Source organism: Mustela putorius, unplaced genomic scaffold, assembly GCF_011764305.1.
Source record: "Mustela putorius furo isolate JIRA1106 unplaced genomic scaffold, ASM1176430v1.1 tig00000873_pilon_pilon_pilon, whole genome shotgun sequence".
Classification (NCBI taxonomy): domain Eukaryota; kingdom Metazoa; phylum Chordata; class Mammalia; order Carnivora; family Mustelidae; genus Mustela; species Mustela putorius.
In genome coordinates this window covers 1838943-1858675 of record NW_025421504.1, presented here as the reverse complement: position 1 = coordinate 1858675, position 19733 = coordinate 1838943, and the positions used below count along the sequence as shown (strand labels likewise).

At 58.4% G+C, this 19733-nt stretch overlaps 1 protein-coding gene across 4 annotated transcripts in view; it reads left to right on the top strand.

Annotated features, from left to right (window-relative positions):
- RPTOR (regulatory associated protein of MTOR complex 1) overlaps nucleotides 1-19733 on the top strand; it is a 307301-nt gene that overhangs the window by 108866 nt on the left and 178702 nt on the right. For all 4 annotated transcript variants that reach the window (XM_045085733.1, XM_045085736.1, XM_045085734.1 and 1 more), the window contains one exon: nucleotides 16491-16649. In XM_045085733.1, the coding sequence (XP_044941668.1) occupies nucleotides 16491-16649 (159 nt within the window). The remainder of the gene's footprint in view (nucleotides 1-16490; nucleotides 16650-19733) is intronic.

The window sequence follows — 19733 nt, the reverse complement described above, 5'->3', positions numbered from 1 at the left end:
CAAGCTCTCCGGCCAGCCTCAGGGTCCATGTGCACCTGCTGTCGTCTGTCACTGAGGGCCTGTCCTCAGAGCTCTGTGTCCAGGATGCTCTGGGCTCTGTCCCGGCGGTGCCTTTGATGGGCTTTGGCAGGACACTGAGCTCATTTGTGGTTCTTTGTACTCCCTGCTAGGCTCCCTCATCTCGATTTTATTTTATTTTATTTTTTGAATATGTAAGATATGAGCATAATTTCCCAAGTCACAACTTTATGAGAAGTTGGGCCCCGTGTGGGGTCACGTCCCCACCGCTGTCCGTCCACCTGCCATGGGCGACGGATTCCATCTGTGGGCTTATCTTTCTTACGGCTCTTTTTAGAATGTGGGAGGGTCTGCATTTGCTTCTTGTTTCCTGTTCTTCTGTCCACAGGAGGAATCCTACGACAGACACCCCTTCGTAGGCTGTCCTGGCCCTCTGTCTCAGTTTCTGGGACCTTTCCGATGTTGCTCAGAGCTGCGCCATACACTCCGGTTTGTGGCCGTGACACAGGCTGTCCCGTCTCCTGCAAATGCAGTCAGATTGCCGGTGACACGTGGTGACCCCCAACAGTGCTGCGCCCAGTGTTCGCGTGGGCTCTGTTCTGTTACGGGCGCGTCGTCAAGGCGAATTCCTGGTGATGGCGCAGGTGGCCACATGGGTGCCCGGCAGCGCTCTTGGTGGTTGGTGAACCCCCTGCACGGGGCTCGTGCACCATTTTGCGTCTCCACTGGCAACTCGCCACGGCGCCTGGTGGTGCTTTCCAATGGCCGCTGATGTGTGTGGCCTGGTAGGTGGTGGTGCTGCCTCAGGCTGCTTTTATCTGTGTTATTTTAAGTGAAGTCGAGCTGTTTCGTATCCTTAGCGGCCATCTCCAGATCTTTGGCTGTGGATTTTTCAAGTCTTTTGCCCGTTTTTCTCGCAGAGTATGTTTTATTTCCATAATATTTAAGTTCACGGATGCCAGCTGCTGTGCCCTGTAAACCCCCACTGCCTTTGGCCCCCGGATGCGTTCCCATGCGGGAAGGTGGACCACAGGGTCGTTCGGCAGAGCGGAGCTGGGGGTCGCCCACAGGGAGCACGTTGCCCCACACACGAGGGACGCTCCAGTCGGCGCTCCTCAGGGACGGGGAGCACAGAGGTCGGTGTCAGCGGGATGCTGTCATCAGGGTTTCCTAGAAAGAGGCAAACCTGTGAGCGCTGTCAGGCTGCCCGAGCCGTCTGTGCTGCCTATTTCCAAGATCCTGTGTCTCCGAGACAAAGAAGCGGTGGCGGGAGGGTGGCGTGGGTCCTGGCGAGCTTGTGCCCGGGCTCACAGCTCGGACAGCACTGCCTGGGGGCAGACGGGAGACAGCCCGCAGGCCGCCTCGTCCTGCCCCTGTAACAGCGAGGGCTGACGAGAAAAGATTGGGCTCCCCAGGCTTCTTTCCAGAACCATTTGCATGATTCAGATTCTCTGCAGTGAGTCAGTGTGCCGGAAAGTGTTCCTCCCGCGAAGGTCGGGGCTGCGAGTCTCTGCTAATGAGGCCGCCGTCTGGGCGCGGTCCTCCCGCAGCTGCGCTTGTCTGGCTTCCACAGAGCCGATGCCCGAGAGGATGCATGGCGGCTCCCCCCGAGGTAGATGGCCCTGAGCTTTAGTCTGGACTTGGGCCCGTCTACTTTGGACCCTCAGATGTAATTTATTTTAAAACTCAAGTAAGACTTGTCTTACCGGGAGACTTGAAAGTGGGGGCCGTGAGGGTTAGAGTCACATGGCGTCTCCAACGGATCTGTTCTAGCTAGTGCTGGTGGCCCCTCCTGTTGTGTCACGTCAGTCCCCAGGGTGTGGGTCTGCCTGTCTGTGTGCTCCAGAGCCACAGTGCGTCAGCGCCGCGTGGGGCTCCCAGCCCGTCATTGGGCGGGCCCAGCCCTCCGCTCCCGGCCCACGCCGACAGGACACCACGTGCTCAGGGGATGCTCGGTCACGGCCGCTGGCATCCGCGTGAGAATCGTGCCATTGAGCGCCCACAGCGTAGCCGTCGAGTCGTCAGTGGCGAGGAGGGGCTGTGGTTCGGGGGGCCAGGTCCTGACTCCGTCCCATGTGAGGGCATCCCTCACCGAAGGACGAGCCTCCCAGCGCAGCAGGCCAGCAGTGGGTCCCGGGAGGCTCTGGGGCCGGAGGGCTGCGCCGTCTCCGGCCCCTCCGCGTGCGGGGCGGCTGCGGTCCTGCGAGGGCCCGGCCTCCTCATGGGTCCTCCTGGTGTCATCTCACGGCTTCCGGGGCCTCCAGCTTCTACGCCGTTCGCTCCGATTCTGTACTCTCACCCCCCAGCGTGGCAGCCGTGTCCTCCCTGGGGCCCGAGCCTGGAGCTCAGGCGTGAGGGCTCAATGCCTACAGGCCCGCTTGCGTGGACCAGGAGTCAGGGTCAAGGTTACCACTTCTGTTCTTCATGACACTTTTCGTCCTAAACGTTGGCTATTTGAAAGTTTTGATTTTATGGAAGATTACCGATGTTTTAGGATTTTACTGCCGTATCACTAGTCACCAGTCCTTGTCCATTTATGGATGTTTGACGTTAACTGGCCACTGAAGGTGGGGGAGTCTGTGTGTCCACATGGCAAGAGGCGTGCAAGGGTGGGCACTCTGGAGGATGGCGTGTGCAGGCGTGCGGGGCTGGTGCCCAGGAGGAGAGGGCGGGGTGCCAGTCTCGGGGCAGAGCGCTTACGGGGGCTGAGGGCTGGGAGCGGGACATGGATTGCCGGGGATTGTTTCTGGCGACAGGTTCTCGGAGCGGTACTCGGAACTGCTTGCACGGTGGGCGCCTCGTGCCCGGGACTGTCCTCAGCACGTTTTTGTGTGAAGTCATTCAGTCTGCACAAAACCGTGCGGTGGGCGCTCGCTCCGGTCCCTCCGTTTCACAGAGGAAGGCGTGGGGGACGTGGGAACGGGATGTGCCAGGGTCACAAAGCGGGGGTGCCCTGCGCTCTGTCTGCCCCCGAGTGCCGTGCCTTCTCTGTAGTTGAGCAGTCCAGGGTTATTGTGAAGTCTGAAGGCGAATGGTTCAGGACGGGCTATGTCGACAGTTTGGTGTTGTCAGGATCCTGGATGACTGCTTCTTGACTCTGCTCTCATGATGGCAAGATAGCTGCTGCGGGTCCCTGCATCACATCCTTAGAGCTGTGTCCAGAGGGAGAAAGGAGGAGAGAGAGCCATTGTCTTTTTACAAAGAGAGCACTGTCCTACCGTCCGCTGGCTTCCCGAGTCTGGCTGGTCAGCCTTGCCACTGGGAGACGCTCCACCTCTCCAGCGGGACCAGGTGAGCTCTGCGGGAGGGACAGCAGGCGAGGGAGGCCTGTTTTTAGTTAGATTTGCTGCCTCTGTTCCCGAGGCTGGATGTATCTCCCGGGCTGTGACAAGAACGGACTGCAGCCTGTCGAGGGGCCGGGCCCTCTGGTGCCCAGTGCAGACGTCCAGCCTCTGCCCCTTGGCTGGAGCCCCACTGAGTGAGCGGCTGCCTCAGTGACATAGTGGCCCCTTGAGGGCTGGGGTTGGCCCTGGGGTGGCCTCTTAAATAAAACGGCAGCCAGCCTGTCGCAGTTCCTGGGGACTGTGAGATAATGAAGTATTAGAAAGGCGCCCTTTTTTTTTTTAAAAAAGATTTTATTTATTTATTTGGCAGAGATCACAAGTAGGCAGAGAGGCAGGCAGAGAGAGGGGGAAGCAGGCTCCCCGCTGAGCAGAGAGCCCGATGCGGGGCTCGATCCCAGGACCCTGGGATCATGACCTGAGCCGAAGGCAGCGGCTTCACCCACGGAGCCCCCCAGGCGCCTCAGAAGGGGCCTTTTTTATTCAGGTCAGACTTTGCCTAGAATTGTTACTGCAAACGTTTCTGAAGTTTTATCAGATTATTTCGTATTTTGGAGTTTTGCTTTTAAAGATTTTATTTATTTATTTATTCATTTATTGGGGATAGAATGAGAGCGAGAACACAAGAGAGGAGACGGCAGAGGGAGAAGCAGGCCCCCCCGCTGAGCAGGGAGCCCGACGTAGGACTCGATCCCTTGACTCCAGGATCATGACCTGATCCGAAGGTACTGCTTAACCAGCTGAGCCCCCCAGGCGCCCCACATATTTTGGAGTCTTTTTGTGCGAGCAGGAGTCCATCTTGGGGCTGGTCGACACTGTGGTGGCTGCCAGACAGCAAAGGCTGGTGAGCAGATGAACCTGTGGACGTCTTTGTTCCCCACGGCAGTGTCCCTCTTGGAGACGTTGCACGCATCTCTCAGTCTGCTCAATAAATCATTTATTTACTCACAGGAACCGTGGATCGGGCTGGTGGGAAGAGCTCTCCCTGGGGCGGGAGCAGAGAGCCCTGTGCCCCTCCTGCCTCCTTCCCTGAGGCAGAGCTGGCCCAAATCTGGCCTCTGGCTCAGGATTGGTGCTGCTTTCCTCATGCAGTCAGAGAAGGCAGCGTGGTCAGGGTGCTTTGTAAGCCACAAAGTCTCCCTTATCCGGGGAGCTGGCCGCACAGGAAGGCTTTTGTCAGTTTAGCTTGGGAATGGGAGAGAGCAGTGACTCACCGTGAAAAAGCGATACACTTAACTGGAGGGGCACCTGGGCGGCTCAGAGGATTGGACCTCTGCCTTCGGCTCAGGCCACAGTCTCAGGGTCCTGGGATCGAGCCCCGCATCGGGCTCTCTGCTCAGCGGGGAACCTGCTTCCTCCTCTCTCTGCTTGCTGCACTGCCTACTTGTGATCTCTGTCAAATAAATAAATAAAATTTTTAAACAAACAAACAAACAAAAACACTTAACTGGAGAGAAGTTCCCAGGTTAAGAGTAAGTCGAATATATCTTATGTTATTATTATACCTTCCTCTTGTGTAGCAAACGTGAGGTTTTTCTGAGGCATATCGATATGGTTTACATTCATGAAACACGTTATTTCCAAATGTGTTACTCTTTCAGATTCTTGCTATGTGTATCTTACCTGTGCTTAAAAACACATTTCAGATTTTCCCTGTCTAGACCCCTTCTTAAAGTGCCTGGCCAAGCCTGGGACAAATGCGCCATATATGCACATTTTAGTCAAAAATGGCCGATTTTGACTTTCCCATTAAGTTTTATGTAAGTGATTCTAAGGGAGTTCGTTTTGATCATGGAAACATTTTGAAGTGCTGTTTGCCTCTTTGTTTTTGTCTTTATTTGTTTCCGTGTGCTTTTAAACTTACGTGATGGAAAATTCCCGCCTCTAGCCATCGTCTGTCTTTGACAGTTGCCACCCTGCTCCCCGTCTTCGGTGCCGCCACCCACTCCCCCCTCCACGCCCCGGCTTGTCTCGCAGCCAGTCCCGACACCCTGTAGATCCATCTGTAAGTCTTCCAGTGCATCCCGAACGGCGACCGTTACTTTGAAAGACACACACGTGCAGCGTTCGTTCATTTGAATCAGGACTTGAATGAGGCGAGTTCTCTGTGGTTGGTTGATCCGTTGGTCCCTAGACTCTTCTGAAAGTCCGTCACCAGCTCCTGTCCTGCTCCACGTTCTGTCTCCCCGCGATTTCCTGGTTGTGGAAACCAGGCGGCGGGCGAGCTGCTGTAGGGTCCCTGCCGTCTGGGGCCTGCGCATCGCCCCTCACCTGCTCTGGGCCACACTCACCGGCCCTTGACTCTCCTCTATGCCACGGGAACCCTAGAGGCCTTGCCAGATTCGGTCAAGTTGGAGGGGTCCCGGGGGCACGGTGTCTCCTGGGGGCTCCCCCGCTAGCATGTGTGTCGTGGCTGCCGTGTCCTTCCACGGACGTGCGCAGCTGTGGGTGCTCGTCGCCTGGGGCCGTCCGTCAGTGACTGCAGAATGATCCTGTCATTCCCCCGTGCGCCCGGTGCATTGCCTGGGGTATCGGTGAAGAAAAGCCGCTTCTCACCAGTCACTCGGCATCTCGCAGTGTTGCTCATCTAGGAAAGCCAATGTCAATACTTATGTCCTTTTATTTAGCAGATTTCAAAATCGTGAATCGCCCCCAGAGGTAGGCGGTCTGGGGTGTTAAGCGCAGTAGAAGCTTAACCGTTGTATCTGTTCACCATTGGTGCGTACACGGTTTCGTCTTGGGCCAGTGGGGCCTCTTGAATGTGGCCCCCGAGTCTTTTCGAGACCGTTCTAGCCATCTTCCCCGTCGGGTATGTCCGCTTCCTGTTCTAGGCCTGCAGTCACCCGGTCCCTGAGGAGTCCTGGCTTCCTTTGGTGGGGGTGGTATTTAGAGCTTAATCGGCCCCTGGGCTGCTCACACTCAGACCGTCCCCCACCGCCGATCTTCGGTTTTTAAAGATAGAACTTGTCGTGAGCTCCTACTGCGTCAGGTTCAGGGCTACAAGGTTTTACCTAACCCCATGGGTCCTACAGCCGTATTTGCTTGCTCCCACATGGAACGTTGGGATTTTTCACGGGCATCCACGTGATCAGTCATGTCTTGTCCCCCACACCACATGCAGCACTTGCAGGAAGCAGAACCAGCATTACCCGCAGTGTTTTTCCCGGAAACTGTTCGCAGCGTGGCTGCGGCTCCTTCCGCCGCCGGGCGTGGCAGGGGAGTCGGGTCGTTCACTTTAACCGCCCTTGGAGGGTTTCCTCTCAGTCTGCAATACAGCCAGCAATAAATGCCAGCGAAGGTGCCCAACACCCCACAACCGTCCTCACAGCATGGCAGAGTTCGTTTGTTTCATTTGACTCACGGTTTTTAAGGACTGCTTTCTAAAATGCTAATTTTGCTTGGCAGGTAAAATATTTAGTGGCTCCCAACTCACATGCACAAGACAAGGCGCAGGCCAAGGAGTCCATCCCTGTCGCTGGCTTTCTTTCTTTAAAGTCGGCTCCACGCTCAGCACGCAGCCCGGGGTGGGGCTTGAACTCAGGATCGCGCCATCAGGACCCGAGCTGAGATGAAGAGTCGGACCCCGTCCTGTGCCCTTCCTCCTGTGTCTGGCTTCCTTCTGTGGCAGGCCCGTTAACACTTCCCAGCGCACACATATGTAAAGGTGTGTCTCTTTACACACACACGTGTTTGCTTCTTTCTTGCGTAAATGGGAGTGTCGTGTACACAGTTTTCTCCGTCTTGCTATTTTCACCTTATTCGATTAGAACCGGTGTGTCCTCCTTAGAATTAGGGCTTCAGTTTTCCCTTGAAAGCGGGTTTCCCAAACGGGCACTGTTGACCTTTTGGGCCAGATGTGTTGTCCTTGTGGCAACAGTGACCCCTCCCCTGCCATGCTGTGAGGACGGTTGTGGGGTGTTGGGCACCTTCGCTGGCATTTATCCATCAGGTGCCAGGAGCCCCCTCCCCGCCTTCCGTCCACCGAGGCTGTGTCCGGACCTCACCAGACTCCCCGGGGGCAGAAGGCTCCCTGCTGAAAGGGGCATGTCCTGGGGCCTCTGCAGGGACCGCGTGGGCCCCTTTGTTGCAGAAGTGGACACAGACCCTATCCAGAAGTTCTGGCTTCTGCGTTTGGATTTGGACCCCTGAACCAGCTCTCGTGGGTCTCTAGCGTCTCTAGTGTGTTAAGGAAGGAAGGGCTGTTACTGAGTAACACAAAGCAGAGAGAGGCGAGGGTCTGGTAAGATTCATGCGAAACTGCTCTTCCGGGGAAGATGCGTGTTGAAACCTGAGATGTGACTGAGAAAACCGCCTTGAGCAGCGGTTCACAGACGCAGCCTGTGAAGGGCCTCGTGGCTCCCTGCCACACGTGCGTGCTGCGGGTCCCCTGCTGTCCCCACCGTCCAGCTGGACAGCTGGGTGGCTGTGGGAAGGAGCCAGGACCAGCCTTGGCCAGGATGCCAAGGGCCAGTGAAGCCGTCCCAAGTACCATCCTCGAAACCATGGGTGGGGCGGATGAGCTCAAGGCTGGAGGGCGGTGGCTGACGCCTCGGGGATGGCACCGCGGGGACCAGCTGCGGAGGCCACAGCTCACCTGCACACGTCACGCCCAGACTTCCGAAGCCCCACTTGGAAATCAGATTAGGGCTGACAGGATCATTGTGAACAACACGCACCTAATGGGAATGAGAGATTTCCTGGAAAAGTAAATCAATGGGATCGGCAAGCTTCTGTGACAGCCGGAGATCTGGGTTTCCAGCCGCAGCCAGAGGACGGTAGGCTCAGCAAGTCTGGCCCTCCGCCGGCTGCCGCTGTGCCTGGGGGCAGCCCTCTCCGGGGCTTTGCTCTGAGTGGACTCGGGGGAGGGGGTGTCAAAGCATCAGGCAGCCATCACTCTATGCCCAATCACTTTGGTGGCTGTTTCTCGGGATGAATCGGAGCGAGGTTCAAGATGGTGGGCGAGCCCAGGGGTGCGGCCCCAGCTGACCGCGCTGCTGGCCTGGTCTGGCAGCCATTTAACACTGTTTCCTCCTCAGTGTGAGGGTCTCAGTGCTCCGACTGTGTTTATTTCCTTACGCATTTTGTTACTGTTAGGCCTACGGTGGCGCCGAGGGCTGTTTTCAGCAGCTCTCTGCCGGCTGCGGCAGTGGCACAGACAGACTGCAGACCTGGTGTGCCCGAGTCCCTGTGTCCCCGGATGCCCTAGTCCTGGGGCCCCGGGGCCCAGTGTCCCCTGCGCCTGCCGGGCAGCTCTGTAACTAGCAGTTACAGACCCTGCTGGGAGGTGGTCTGACATTAATGGCAGGAGGGAGCGGTGTTTTCAGTGCTAACGTGCTATTTGGAAATGGACAAAAATCAGTAGCAGAGGGAGATTTTGGCTGCTTTGTTCCCGTAGCTCCGTGAGAGCCTTGCTGGGCTGTGTGCGGTGCTTGGCTCTGCTGCCCAGTCAGGGCGTACTCTCCGCTCTGCCGAGTTTCCACCCTTCGTGAGATGGGGGGGCAGGGTTCCCTGGTGGGGCCCAGCGGCCATGTTCAGCCATACAGGATCATCACTTTGGGGCGGCCAGACCTCGCCTCTGCCTCCGTGTTCCCTGCCTGTCCCCGTTTGCGCCTGTGTGAGCGAGCTCACCGGTCGTGTCCGCGTCTCCACTGACGGGCTCAGGGCACTGAGTGGTAAAACCGCGGAGTCTGGCTCAGAAGTGGGCCCTGCCCACACACCGTGTGCGGCCCGTGGTAGTCACTGACCCCCTGCGTCTCAGCTGCCGGCTGTAGAACGGGGACGTTCCGGCCGCCTGCTCGGTGGTGCTCGTGCAGGCACGGGGGGTGGAGCGAGGGCTCAGGATGTGGCCGGCGCGTCCTCTGTGCGGCGCGTGCCGCCCTCCGCCCTCCCCCTCTTGCCCGTGTTTTCCAGGTCCTTCGCCGCGCGTTTGCTCAGGTTGTCCTCAGGCTCTGAGGCACACAGGGCCGAACGGGGTTCGCTGTTTTAGGAGGAGGGAGCTGAGGTTTGCTTTGATTCCCACACTTTCCCAGGGTGTGGCTGACAACTCGCCAGTCTGGGGCTGAGTCTCAAGCCTGGGGACCCTAACTGTAGTGGGGGGAGGGACCCTAACTGTAGTAGGGACAGCAGACCCTCCCCTCTGCAGCTCCCGCCCAGCACCGAGCCGCAAGGCCTGGGAGCTCAACAGGGACTGTGCCCAAGCGGGGAGGAGACCCTGGCAGAGCTGCCACCTGGGTGCGGAGGGAGGGGGAGGGGGGAGACCCCCCGGAGGGGCCTCACTGAGACCGGACTTGCCGCCAGCCTGCCGGGCGCATCACTGTCCAGGACAGACACCTGTCTTAGCCAGTCAGAGCCTTGTCGGAGACGCCACTGCCCTGGGCAGATCTTGGTGGGGCGTGTGGGGTGGAAAACCCGGAAATATTTGTGTTAGCAGCTACGCCAGCTGACGTCAGCGACGCTGGGCCAGGGCCTGCTGGAGCGCCGACTGAGCTCTGTGAACCAAGAGGAGGGGTCTTTGAAGGACCAGAATATGGCTTGGAGATAATTTACTACTCAGGTGTAGAGGGGAGCCCTGGCCCATCGAAGCAAGCAAGCATGTAGTGCAGTCAGAGCTGTCTGCGGGGGGAGCACGGCGAGGCGCGCGGGTGAGCCCCACTGTTCACTGGAGCGCTGCCCCACGCAGGTGGGTGGCCTTCCGGAGCCAGACCCTCCTGAGGGGTCACTGTAAAGGAACATTATATTTCTGTTAGCTGAAATTCCAGAGTAACAGGAAAAGGTCCTGGAAGAGCTGGAAAGTGATGGGTGACGTCGGTGTGTCTGGACTTCTTCTAAGTTTACCCTTTCTGCTTCTGAGAAACAAGTGACCTCCGTTGGGCCCATACAGGAGACCAGGATTCAGTTCACCCGGGCGTACCTTGCCAATGAGAAGGGCAGGGCATGGCGGCTGCCCTCGTGGCCGGGTGTGGCTCAGGACGACTCTGGTTTCCACCCTGCCACGGGCTCTGGCTGCCTTATTTTGTTTGGTTTTCATGAGATGGTTTTAGTCAGTCTCAGATTAGTCTTTCGGTGACGAGTTTGCAGAGGATACTGGTTACATTCTGTGTCCGTGTGGGTGCCCAGAGCCAGTGCCGCATCCGCCATTGGCTTGAGCCCCAGGAGCGAGGCCTTGGGGTGGTGCAGCTCCTCGGGGACGGTTATTGGCTGAGACACGGTTGCTTGCCACCTGTTTAGGCTGCAGGGACCCAGTGTTCTGGCGGGACTCCGAAGATAAGTGGTAGCTTTTGTTGTTTTTTCTTTAAATGAAAGGATTTGGGGGGAACGCAATGTTATAATAATGTCAGCAAAAATTATGCAGATAGCATCTCACCGTGAGACAGTGGGAACAGTGACAGAGAGAAGGAAATATGCAGACGGATGGGGACATTGAATCTGGGCTGTGCAGCAGCCTTCCTGCCGGCAGACTAGCCCTGGGCTGGGCCCTGCTGGGTTATGCGGGGATAGTGGAGCTCTGTGGCGGTCAGTCTCAGGGAAACGATAGGTTAATAAAGTCAGTGTTGTTCAGACACGCCCGGGAATTCAGGCCCCACACTTTTCCCGTGTGACTTCTGTGCAACCAGAGGTCAGGACTTGGGGAACTTCAGAGCGTCTGTCCTCACCAGCATGTTGTCTGGAAGGCGAGGCTGGTCCGTATGGAAGGATCCCGATCCTGTGTCATTCCCGCAGAGAAGTCGAGAAGCAGCCCCTGGGGGCCAGCAGGGCTGCGGGGAGCTGCGGCAGGAGGCGGGCGTTTGTGCAGGCTTGGGCAGGGAGACGGGGCTGCCCAGGGAGGGCAGCGTGTGGGCAGAGGTCCCAAGTCATGAAGGGCACGGCCTCACCAGACCTGCAGACAGCCCGCCGGGACGCGTGGGGGAGGGGCTGTGTGCCGTGCCCAGGCCTGGCTGTGCTCCTGGGGGCAGTGGACGTCCCCACCAAGGATTTGCTCTTAGAAGGCAAGTGGCCTGATTGTGTGCTTGGAAAAGAAGCTCTGCCAGCCTGGACAGACTTGGAGAGTGGCTAGTCTGGGGTCCCGAGGACCCTTGGGGGCTTTGGACCCCGGATACAGGAAGAGATGGGACGGCCGTGTGTGAGTGCCCGGCCACAGGCCCGGGGACCCCTGGCAAAGGCCCGAGAGACGGGGAGCAGAAGGACAGCTTGAGGTGTGCGGCCTGGGGGTTCAGCAAAGCGCGGGTGCTGGGGATGCCGTAGGGAGCCCAGAGGGGTTGGCCAGGGCGGACCAAGAGAAGGAATCGCATCGTCGGTTTGTGCTCAAGGACGCTGCCCGGGGCGAGTGTGTCGCGTGGGAGAGGGGAGGCCGAGTCACAGCCATGCCTGAGGCTTGAGGGAAGAGGCTGGGCCTGGAAGAGAGGGGAGAGGCCACCGGCTCAGCAGTCGGAGGGAGGAGGCAGGAGAGGAGAGCCAGGAGAAGGCAGGACGGGGACCGGCCCTCCAGAGAGCGGCGGGCCGCCTGGGTCATGGAGACCTGGTGGTGGCAGGAACCTCAGAGCGCTTGCCCGTGAAGACTTGGCGACCCTACAGGACAGTCTGGGAGCAACAGGGACATACCGGAATGGCTTGGAAAGGAGAGGTGCATGGCCTCATGCGCGTGGAGTGCCCTCAGCGTGCACACAGGCCTGCCCGTGCGGGGGGCCGTGCTGTTCTCACTCCGGCCCTCCGGCCGAGGGAGAGGAATGGGCTCCGCCAGTCAGCCACCCAGCCCTCCTTCTGTCCGGTCAGTATGTGACGTACGTTTGCTCCCTTCCCTTACTCTTTGTCCCTTAGTCTCTGTCCCTGGAAGACCCCTCGTAGTCCCAAACCAGGAGCCTGGCAGGGGCACTGCTGCTTCTCCATCCCCTTGTCTCCAGGGAGCTGTCCTGAGCGGGGGAATGTCTTTTCGTGACTTTTCATCCATTGCAAACCTTGGAAGACATATACATTTGCCGGTGACAAAGGGAATCTCGTTCCTCCGGTCTCTGCCTGCAGACAGCGCTCCTTGTTTCCTGCACCAGACAGACAGCTTGTCCCGTGGGAGGGTCACCTGTCTGCCGGGCAGTCCCGCTCACAGGGAGGGGAGTGTCAGCTGCGTCTCACGGCACTGCCGGAGCTGGCTGCGTCTGCGGGCGCCCGCGTTTGCCCCGGTCTGGAGCGGCAGAAGGTCATCGGTAGAAGAAGAGCTTGCACACTCCGTCCCCAGCACAGCCGAACGCACGGTGCAGAAACTCCAGTCCTCCGGCTCCCAGCTCCTTTCGAAGAAGCCCACTGGGCTTTGCACTCTCGAGCAGGAAGTCTGAACGGGTCACCTTTGGTTCCTGCACAGTTACTTACTGAGTGCCAGCTACGTTTCAGGCACTGCACTTACCCCAGGTGGCCGTAGTGACCAGGGAAATCACATCCCGGCCTTTTCAGGACACTAGTCAGGGCAGGAGAAAGGGCCGCCAGATGGGCAGTGGGCAGATGGAGTCAGGGGCCCTCAGTGCTGTAGCTGGGGGGCCAGACGTGCTCTGGGAGCGTTTGGCATGGGGTACATGACGCAGGTTTCTGGGGCCGCCAGAAAGTGAGTTCTGGAGAAGTGACAGTTAACCTGATATTTGAAGAAGGAAGTGGAAATGTCCAGGCAGGACTTGGAACTGGGGTTAGAGGACGAATAGGAAGAGGGTCTGGCAGAGGGCTAGAAGGTGGGGGGAGCGTAGACTTGGAAGATACTTCCTTGTGGTTGGAGCACAGACTCCCAGAAGTTATAGAGACAGGGTTCGATCGGGACTCATGGGCCACTCTAAAGAACTTGCCGTGGGTCAGTGGGAAGCCATCAAAGGGTTTTCAGCAAGTGAGACCTACTGAGTGCTGAGGAGTGGGCTTGGAAAGAGCAAAATCGTACCGACGGGTTACTTGGGAAGTTTGAGTCATCTAAGGAATGGATGATGGTGGTGGTGGTGGTGGTGAGATTGGTGGTGAGGATGGTGGTGGCGAGGATGGTGGTGGTGGTCGTGGCGACGGTGCTGGCACCTGCACTGGCCTGCCCTGCGTGGTGTTACTGGGAATGGAAAGGGCTTTTTGAGGGGTGGGGATGTAAAGTCCCCGAACTGCCAGGGTCCGGAGCTTTCCCTGCCGGGCTGCCGTCTAGGACAGGCATCCCTCGAGCAGACCTGACCTTTCTCTCTGCCACGCATTTCCCCGGAAGTCCTTCCTTCCTACTTGGGAAAGGGCAGAGAGTGAAACATTTTCAAGTCCCCAGACCAGGGGCAAAAGTGGCCCTGTTCCTCCTAGATGGTCCTGAGAAAATCTCGGGGGCATTTCCTTTCTCCGGTCTGAGCTGAGGTATCGTCGTCGCTGAGGGCGGACGGACGGGTGGAGATGAGGTCATGGGCGCGGCCGGACGAGGCAGCAGTGGTCTTCACTGGACACCCCAAGGAGACACAGGCCTCTTTGCTGTGGGGTCTGCCAGGAGAGAAGACCCCGGAGCACCGCCCCGACTCCCTGTGCCCTGGGTGCGCTGGCGGCATCCGGGGCGGCCTCGCCTGACCATGAGCGGCCACTGCACTGTCCAGGCCCTGCACTCTGTCCTCGCACGAGGAGGAGCCTGAGAAGAATAGAGCTGCCCCGGGGACACAGAAGCTGGCTGTGGCCGCCCTGCTCAGGCCTCCTTAGTGCAGAAGGTTGCTGGATGTCAGCGACGGGCCGGCGGCCATCACGAGGACAGGAGACACGGGCCACACGTTCCTTCATCCAGCCAGGGGCAGCCTTGGTCTCCCCCCGTTGCCTCCTGCACAGGATCCACATGTGCCTGAAGCACGTCGTGAGGTCTGGACTTGGAGCCGGAATCCCGACCACCACAAGCCATGTTTGCGAGCCTGTGGTGTCTTTGCTTATGTCGCTCACACGGTCTTGGGTCCCGCAAGGGCCTCGGTGCTTCCTCTGCCGTTTGCGCCCCTCGGACCGCGGGGCTGGGACCCAGGCGTTGTAGTTTCAAAACCAAACCGAACACGGTGTGGTGACATTTAATTTAGTGCTTCTCATTCCAAAGCCCTTAAAAATATTAATTAATTCCCATAAAACCCCAGGAGGCATATTATTCCTATCCGTAGCACCTTTCGTGCTACTCCGTAATGGTCCTTTTGGTGCAGTAGGTGGCAAAGTGAGGCTAAATCATTTTTCTGCAGCCCCACGGGAGAAGACCTTGGTGGAGGCCAGGTCAGCAGTAATGAATCTGGTTTTATGGCTGTCTCTGAGGAATGTCAACCCCGTGGCCTTGCATGTGATTTGGGGGAACCAGCACCCCCCTTCAGACTGATCTCTGGGGGAGGCGGACCGTCCTTCCCCGGAGCTGGGACTTCGGAAACCTCAGGTCATTTGCCGCAGGAAGGAGGCCAAGCTGAGGAGAGCCGGGAGCGAGCAGTAGGGCAGGGGGGCGCTTGGCATGTCCCCTTGAAACATGCCCAGCGACCTGGGGCCGTGACGTGAGCGCAGGCGCACGGAGCGGACGGCCTCCTGCTGCCGGCGGATGGCGTGGCCTGTGGGGATTTCAGGGCACCTTGCCTGGGAGCGGCTCCTGCCTGCCGTAGGTTGGGGTTCTGTATTGGAGGAGCAGCAAAGCCACTGGCAAAGGAGGCTCTGGTGCGTGGGGTTGAGTGTGGGGTCTTCCCCTCCAACCCACTCGCTGACTTCACGGCGTGCTTGTGCGGTGCGGTTTGGGGGGCCCGTGTCTGAGTCGTCTCAGCAAGGTGTGCCCTGTCGGCCCCGGAGCTGGAGTTCTCTGGTCAGCCACCTTCGCCTCGTCTCCTGGCGTCAACCGAAACTGAGCTGTTTGGGGGGTCAGGACTCCGTGCCCGGCTCGGTCTCGCGCAGAGCACAGACCCGCGGTTTGTCGGGGAGGAGTCCGGAGTGCGAGCCTGCGTTGTTTTTGTCACTGTCTACTCTGTAGGATTCCAGAACACGCAAGTGTCCGCCACCCAGACCCGGCGACGCCCTTGGGCGCGCCTTCCCACGCCGTGCTGGGGGCCACGCACATCATTGAAGCGTCAGGTCGGATGCATCCTTTTCCTCTTCTTGTCACTGAGTGTTGTCGTCGGTCACTCGGCAGCTGTGTGCTGGCGACGGGGCGCGTTGTGAGGCCGTGGGAAGGATGCGGGCACAGAGCCAGCGCTGGGGGCGCACCTGAGCCTGCCTCGGTGCTCGTGGTGTCTGTGGCCCCGCCGCGGTCACACGCGGACATGTAATGACGGCTGCATGTCAGGGAGAGAAAAGATGGTCCGTCCTGCCCGGGGGTCCGGGAGGGGTCACGCACCAGGGCCGGGGCCTCCACGACACGGGGTTGAGCCCCTGCTTTGACCCGGACCGTCTCCCCGCCAGTCGGCCCTTCGGAGCCCCCATGTGGGGACCCACAGCCTGCATCAGCGTCAGGTGAACGCACACTGCTGCGCCCATGGGTGGGGAGCTTGGCACCTCACATCCGTGTGAGCGTCCTCTCGGGCCTCCGGGGCGGCCCCCTTGTTTTATGGGCAGCGTTCTGGCCTGTTAGGGGGAGACGCGGGGAGGGAAGAGCCCGCCCCCTCACCGCGTGTCGGTCACGTGCATGTGCTGTTGACGCGGAGTTGATTTCAGGTCCTGCTCATCCCGCGAATTCCGGCCGTTCGTCCGCGTGGGTGCGGCTGGAGCCGGCAGGGGCTCGGCAGGGCCAGCGTGGCCCGGAGGAGGGGCAGGCAGCTTCCCTCCTCCGGCCGGCGCTTTCTCTTGGCGCTGCTGTGCCGCATCGGCCCGTGGCCTCCTGCACTTTACCGAAGTTTGCCTCTCCCCTTCCAGAGGATTTCCCTCCAGAGGCTTCGGTGTCTCCAAGAGACGCGGGTGCTGTCACAGTGGCTCGGTGTGGCCGCGCGACCCTCACTCATCTCACGCGCTCGTCACGCGCCTCCCCGGGTGGCTTGCTAGCTGGACGAAGCCCCACAGCCCCTGAGGGAGGCGTCACCCCAGGCTTACAGGTGGAGCAGCTCGGGGTCACTTGTCCAGGGTCCCATAGCTGCTCAGCGCAAACTCAGGGTGGGGACGGGGCATGTACCCACGCATCCCTGACTCCACGGTGAGTTCTTTCATCTTCTCCCGCGACAGGCCCGGTACAAGCAGAGCCTCGACCCGACCGTGGACGAAGTGAAGAAGCTGTGCACGTCCTTACGCCGAAACGCCAAGGAGGAGCGGGTCCTCTTCCACTACAACGGCCACGGGGTGCCCAGGCCCACTGTGAACGGGGAGATCTGGGTCTTCAACAAGGTAGGAGCCCCTCAGAGGTCCGTGGGAGCCCCGCCCCTTTCTCCTGCCGCCCAGCTGCGTGTAGGTGTTGGTGGTCGGCTGCAGCTCCGCTGCTGGTCACTCCGCATCCACGGACCCAGACGCAGCGAGGTCCGGCCGGGCTGCGTGGTGGGGAGTTGTGGGGTCAGCTCCGTCTCAGCTGTCAGGGCTGGGACAGGCACGAGGCGCGTGGCCACGGAGCGGTCGTCTGGAGGCCGTGGCATGGTGCCCACGGTGCCCTCTTCCCGCAGCAGGCACGACCTGCTTGTGCGTCTGCCGTGTACATCACACGGTGACCAGGTTTCTCAGTTCGGTGAGTGTTCCTCTGAGAATCAGAGGTTTCCTTAGGGAAGAAAATGGTGCGGATTCCAAGGAGCTCACACCAGGCCACCTGCAGACATGGCCTCGGCTCCACGCTCCCCACGGCCAAGTGGGTGGCCTCCTGCGGCTCCTTAACCAACCATGGGGGGCGAATGTGAGGGGATGGCGACACCCTCTACCATTTTCCTGGCCGGGAGTGGCAAGTCCCCCCCGCCCCGGCCCATGGGGCCACGTGCTCTCCTTGCACACGGTGTGCAAGGCAGTATCTGGAGGCGTGCCGTGTTGGGCACCACAGGGCTTTGGAGCCCCTGTGCCCCTCCGCAGCGCAGGCTCCCTCCTGCCCGCTGGGTTCACTGGCTCAGTGGATCTCGGATCTTCATTACCTTGCCTGCCTTTGAGCAGCCGCCCTTCCTGTGGCCATCCGGGCGTGTGGGGTCTGGGTGTCTGCGGGCTCTTGGGATGTGGATCCTTTGGAGCCTGCTCCCGCCCGGGTTATGCTCTGAGCATCTGTCCCTGCTGCTCCGGTGCCTGTGCCCGTCCCTCAGGCCCGCTGGGGGGACATCTCGGGACCTGTTCAGTGCCTTCTGTACAGGCAGACGTCTCCATGGTTCCCGTGGTTTTCCTAAACTGCCCACCTTCCTGCCCAGCACTGTGGTCAGGACTTGGTTTTTCTGCCCAGTGTGGGGGTAATGAGGGTCTCCCCAGGGGCCGTGCCACTGAGCGCCTTCTGACCACTGGTCGGCCGTGGAGCTTCCCCTTCTCGAAGTGCACACTCCTCTCCATTTTCCCCTTGGGTTAGTGTGTCATCTTCTTATTGATTTGGAAGAAATCTTCATATCCTGGACAGCGGCCCTTTATCATTTTTATGAATTGTGAGTGTCCTCTCTGAACGTACGGCTTGGTGTGTTGGTTTGCTTCTGCCTCTTAATAGCGTCCCCTCGTAGTGGTTCTCTGTCGTCGCGTGGTCATCGTGGTCCGTCTCCCTTTATGGTGCGGACATTCCGTGTCCTTGCGACGTCCTGCCTCGTGCCAGGGTCGCAGAAGTGCCCCTGATGCTCTTCCAGAAGGCTTGTATTCTTGTCCGTTGCATTTAGGTCCCTAATCTGCCTGAAACAGGTTTCGTACATACTTTTAGGCAGGAGTTTATGCTCTCTTTTTTGTCCCCCCGCAATGGATACCTCTTAGTTCCATTATTATTTAATGCCAACTTTGAACAAAATCACGTTTCCACAGTGTGTGGGCACGTTCTGAGAGCTGTGCTCCATGGGTCTGCCTCTGTGCCAGGAAACTCTTCACGAGGCGGGTTCCCAGTGCTTCTGGTGTTTAGGGAGCAGACCCCCCCCCCCCGCCGCCTCGTTCTTCTTCAGTTCTTCTCGGCTGTCCTGCGCCTTACGTCTTCCTTTAAACTAGTGCATTAACTTGTCCATCAATTGATTAGTGGTCGGGGAGACCCAGGGTCTTCGTGACGAGTCTGCCGAGGTTTGCTCTCCTTCTCCTTCTTCTTTTTTTTAAGATTTTATTAATTTATTTGACAGAGATCACTGGCAGAGAGGCAGGTGGCGGGGAGGAAACAGGCTCCCTGCTGAGCAGAGAGCCTGAAGTGGGGCTCGATCCCGGGACCCCGAGATCATGACCTGAGCCGAAGGCAGAGGCTTAACCCACTGAGCCACCCAGGCGCCCCCAAACTATGTTCTTCTTAAGTATCAGTAGTATTTCACAAAATAATTGTGATAATAATTTCACAAAAGTTTTCATCATTTGTTAGATATATTCCTGGCTGCTTTATATTTTTGATGTTATAAATGTTTACTATAAAATTATATTTTTTAAGTTTTTACCAGGGTGTATGGAAAGGCAGTTGATTTTTGTACATTTATTTTATGTTTATCAATTTTCTGTTTTCTTACCGTTTCTCATAATTTATCTACACACACTTTTCTCTTGTTTTAATAGACTCTTCGCTAGGTAGAAAATAGATTGTTCAGGAAGTTGAACGTTGGTTCACACAGATGCGTGGTGTCACGCGTCAACCATTACCGTGTTGTGCAGGACAGTTGGACGGCCCCCGCCCCCCAGCAGCATCTGTGGACACTCGCCGTCGTCCGCTTTCGAGAGTGCGGGTATCTGGGATCATGGTCTCTGGCGTTCTCAGATCGGCTCTCTCCAGCTGGGGATATGCATCTCCGGTTCTCTCACGTGTTCTTGTGTCTTGATGGCTCACTTCTTTTTACCCTGAGTGACGCATCACTGTCTGGATGGACCCCGATTGAAGGACGTCTTGGTTGCTTCTGGGTTAGTTGGCTCTTGTGAATGCAGGTTTTTGGTTAGACAAGGTTTTTTACTAATTTGGGTCCATACCTCCGAGCGCGTTGCTAGATCCGAAAGTATGTTCAGCTTTCTAAGCCACCTCCAAGCTGTCCTCTGAAGGGGCTGCGTCAGTTGGCCTCCCGGCAGCAGGGACGAGAGTGCCTGGTGTCCCCCGTCCCACTGAGCACGTGCAGTTGCCAGTGTCTGGGAGTTTAGCTCTTCTCGTTAGGCACACAGTGGTGTCTCATTGTGGTTTGAATTTGCAGTTCCTTAATGACATGTAATGTGGAGTGTCTTCACCTGCTCCCTGGTCATCTGTGTATCTTCTGCGGTGGGGTGTCCGTATCTTTGCCCACTCATTTTTTCAAGTGCTTTCCAGGCGTGGCATGCAGCCCAGTGGGGCCCGAGTTCACGACCCAAGATCAAGACCTGACAAGA